A 5,000-nucleotide genomic window follows, 5' to 3' on the forward strand; every position below is an offset into this window, starting at 1 on the left:
ATCGTTGTCCCCAGGCAGGAGGGGACAACGCCGTTCAGGTAAATGTTGCATCACCTGGAAAGAAATATTTTTATTTCAAGTGTTCGAAGGAAAGATAAATAAACAGTATAGCTGGTAACCCTCGAAGCTGGCAAAAGTATCACTTGAAAGGAACGCCTCTTAGTATCATGGCACAAAGACACCACGTGACACACGTTTGCCCAGAAAATTATAGATCATCATATGATATCAGTAATACAACTGCGACTCACTTTTCTGCGCGTAAGATATACGTCACGATTTTCTGTTTGAATTTGTTAGCAGGTAATGAGGCTCTTCCACCCTCTTATCCTCTGATGCATATAGTGTTATGCGATGAATGAAGGCTTTCGAATGTAAGTATCGATGGTAAACATTTCTCGTCTCTTAAAAGTGTTTACTTTCTGTTTAAAAAATCGGTTTATCAAATATCGATACCCCGTGCGAGGCTTAAAAATTTAGCCTTATCTTCTACATGACATTGGGAAGATTGCCTTTCCTTGAGTACGTAGGCCTGAGAGATAACCGGCCAGAACTTGGGTGTCTAGCACCCTGGTTGACACGGCTGGAGTGGCATGGCTCGCCTCAAAGTACCGACTGCCATGCGTCTCATATGAAAGGGTCATTGATCTTGTGCTGCATCTTTTTCGCGTTTCTCTCTTTACCACCACTTTGCGGAGGGAGGCCAGTCCTTCAAGACGGCTGTATTGCCGCACAGAATCCGCCTGTAACGGTACGTCCGCAAGCGGCTGACCGCACGCCAGGCAGCCTCGATCGCGGCAATCGTACTGTACATCACTCACTCACAGGCTCAAAAGCTCTTGGCTTGCGCTATAAAGCATCATAGATGAAAAACGCATGAGCGCACGCACGGACCCTCCTCTCCCCGCTCACTTTTAAGTTCATATCAATAAACAATCAATTAATCAATCTCTCCCTTTCTCTCTCTTCCTCTCCCTCTCCCTCTCTTTTTTTTTTCTCTCTCTCTCTATCTATCTATTTATCTATATATCTATCTATCTCCCCCTCCCTCTCTCTCTCTGTCTATTTATCTATCTATTTATCTATCTCCCTCCCCCTCTCTAGCTATCTCATTCTTCTCTCTCTCTTTCTTTCTCACACTTTTTCATTTATACGACAATGCATATATGCAAACACACATGCACATGAATACTCAAATCCATCCATATAGAGAAACATAGTATCACACACACACACACACACACACACACACACACACACACACACACACACACACATACACACACACTCTCTCTCTCTCTCTCTCTCTCTCTCTCTCTCTCTCTCTCTCTCTCTCTCTCTCTCTCTCTCTCTCTCTCTCACACACACACACACACACACACACACACACACACACACACACACAGACATACACTCACACACACACACAGACATACACTCACACACGCGCACGCGAACACGCACACGCACACGCACGCACGCACACACGCACGCGCACACACACGCACGCGCGCGCGCACACACACACACACACACACACACACACACACACACACACACACACACACACACACACACACACACACACACACACACACACATACACACATACACACACGCACACGCACGCACACACACGCACGCGTTGAAGTAAACTATCGCTCTGGTAAGTGAAATAACAATTAGTGTATATAAATAGTTGTTTTGACTCATAGTTCTTATTTTGAATACGTAGGTAAGACGGACGGATTATACCTGCTATTACGATAAAGATTTTAATTTCCGGATTAATGAAGACTTTGTGCGTATACGTAATTCTTACTGCAGGATATTTGATAAAGTTCTGGTTCTCCCATTGGTTGGAGCGGAGGACGGGCAGCGGCGGTGCCAAGTCTCCAAGCAGGAGGCCATTCGAAGCAGTACTTGCTATTGTTTTCTAACCTACACCAGTATTTACGGTGATGTTTGAGATGGGAAGTCATATATGTTTTTACACTGTATAAAATGAAGAGAGGCTTATTGTTTATCACAAAATAGGACTTGCCATTCGTGTTAAAGATCCTAAGGGCGTTCAGCAAAAAAATATATGTATATATGACCGCCGGCAAGGCGTTAGAGTTGACGTTTCCAGGTCCTGCTTTGCGCAGAAGAATGGGGAGTACCGTGACTGAGCATCACTTAACAATACAGAAAGGATGTCCATTGACTAAAAGGACCGTAAATGTGGCACCGTCGCGGGCTACGTTGACACGGGGCGGGGTGGCCTGGGTGAGACCAAGCTGGGTGACCGGAGCAGACGGTTCCAGTCAGTCAGTCGGCGGTTCGGAGGCTGGGCTACGGTTTTCGGCTAAGCTGGTTGCGTGGTTTGCTGTCGCGATATCTTCCTTGCAGTCATGAGTGAGGTGAGTAAGATGCTGAAGTCAGGAAGGATTGCGTAAAATTGTGTCGTATCATTTTACTGACTTGGCATATGAAAAGGGTCTAGCTACCCAGTAGTGTCTTACAAGAGCGGCGAACATTTGCTAGGCATTTGTATCAGATAAGACATCGTAAAAGCATGCGCACACACACACTCATACACATACATACATACGTGATACACACTCGTACATATATACATATACATACATATACATACATACATACATATATGCATACATACTTGCCCACACATACATATATACGTACATACATATATACGTACATACATATGTACATACATACATACATACGTACATACATATATACATACATACATACATACGTACATACATATATACATACATAGTCATACTTATACACATAGACATACATATACATATGGACATATATACACATAGACATACATACACATAGGCATACATACACACATAGGCATACATACACACATAGGCATACATACACTCATAGGCATACATACACACATAGGCATACATACACAATAGGCATACATACACTCATAGGCATACATACACACATAGGCATACATACACACATAGGCATACATACACACATAGGCAAACATACACACAAAGGCAAACATACACACATTGGCATACACACATACATAGGCATACATACACACATAGGCATATATACACACATATGCATACATACACACACAGGCATACATACACACATAGGCATACATACACACATAGACATACATACACACACACAGACATACATACACACACACAGACATACATGCACACATAGACAGACATACACACATAGATGTACATACACAGACACACATGCACATACATACACACACATACACATACATACACGCATACACATACATACACACACATACACATACATACGCGCATACACATACATACGCGCATACACATACATACACGCATACACATACATACACGCATACACATACATACACGCATACACATACATACACGCATACACATACATACGCATACACATACATACGCATACACATACATACGCATACACATACATACGCATACACATACATACGCATACACATACACACAAATACACATACACACAAATACACATACACACAAATACACACACACACACAAATACACACACACACACAAATACACACACACACACAAATACACACACACACACAAATACACACACACACACAAATACACACACACACACACAACACACACACACACACACACACACACACACACACACACACACACACACACACACACACACACACACACACACACACACACACACACACACACACGCACACACACACACACACACACACACACACACACACACACACACACACACACACACACTCACACACACACACACACACACACACACACACACACACACTAACACCCACTCACCCACACACACTCACACACACACACACACACACACACACACACACACACACACACACACACACACACACACACACACACACACACACACACACACACACACACACACTGACACACTAACACACCCACAGACACACACACACATTGGCACACACACATTGACACACACACAGACACAGTTGGTTGAGATGTATTTTATTATTATTTTTCGATTGTTTTTGTTGAATGAAATATATTGCCATTGAACCCTCGGTATGATTCTATGATCGATCATATTTTGCTTGATTTTTTTAGTAATATTACATGACCGTCTATTAGTGGATAATGTCCATGTGTATAACTCCCTTTATGTGCATTTACTGAAGTGTGTGTGTGCGTGATGTAATACAACACGGGATAGCATAGAATGGTCGTTTCGGAGACATTTAAAGTCAACCGAAAGTGAATGTTGGAGGACAAGGTATCAGGCCAAAGAGTATCTTAAAAGTGACCCAAAATAAAGGTTTCGCTCCCAGGCCCACATTTTTTACCTTGGAAGATAACGGAAATGTATGGAAAAGGCAACGGAAATTTGGTTAAGTGCACAGATAAAGACATTATAGTTTGATTGTACATTTGAATTGTCCCATTTCTGTGAATGGAGTCGTCGCGCAGCGCCACTGGAGGTTAAGGTGCACAGAGTCAGGAACGAGAATCAAGGTCAAGGAGTTGCTCAAACCTCCAATGAAATCTTCCTTTGCCGGGCCTACACTTTCACCTTCAAGCAGCCATGTCTTTTGGGTTTGTCAGCCTCGTGAGACAGTTGCATTGTCAATCCTAATCACTATAGATGTTTAGTGATGTCGTGGGAATCAATAACACAGCCACTGGGATGGCTTAGGCCGAAGCTTTAAATGGGCGAGGAGGCGCGGCGGAGGCGGCCTGCCAGCGGACGGAAGCGCTGACCTTGAGCCCGGTACTCCTACTGTAACTGTCCCGACGTTGCCATAATGTCTGGCCAGCAATACAATGCGTATTTATTGTGCACGGAAGCTGTACTGGTGATTGCTGCTGCTCTTCAATCGGGGAATTCCCCCTGAAAAGAACATCGGAATGCCTGACTGCGCCCCATTGTCTGGAAAGTATTTTAAAATGTAT

The 5,000-nt window shown here is 43.4% G+C and overlaps 1 protein-coding gene across 16 annotated transcripts in view; it reads left to right on the forward strand.

Moving 5' to 3' along the window:
• CRMP (Collapsin Response Mediator Protein) overlaps positions 1-5,000 on the forward strand; it is a 110,368-nt gene that overhangs the window by 41,627 nt on the left and 63,741 nt on the right. The window contains exon 1 of one of the 16 annotated variants that reach the window (XM_070138545.1): positions 2,245-2,402. The exons of the other annotated variants lie outside the window; for them this stretch is intronic. Coding sequence (XP_069994646.1) covers positions 2,394-2,402 — 9 coding nt within the window. The 5' untranslated portion in view covers positions 2,245-2,393. Of the gene's footprint in view, positions 1-2,244; positions 2,403-5,000 lie in introns of those variants that run through there. 16 annotated transcript variants of the gene reach the window in all.

Source organism: Penaeus vannamei, chromosome 24 (assembly GCF_042767895.1).
Source record: "Penaeus vannamei isolate JL-2024 chromosome 24, ASM4276789v1, whole genome shotgun sequence".
In the NCBI taxonomy this organism is placed as follows: domain Eukaryota; kingdom Metazoa; phylum Arthropoda; class Malacostraca; order Decapoda; family Penaeidae; genus Penaeus; species Penaeus vannamei.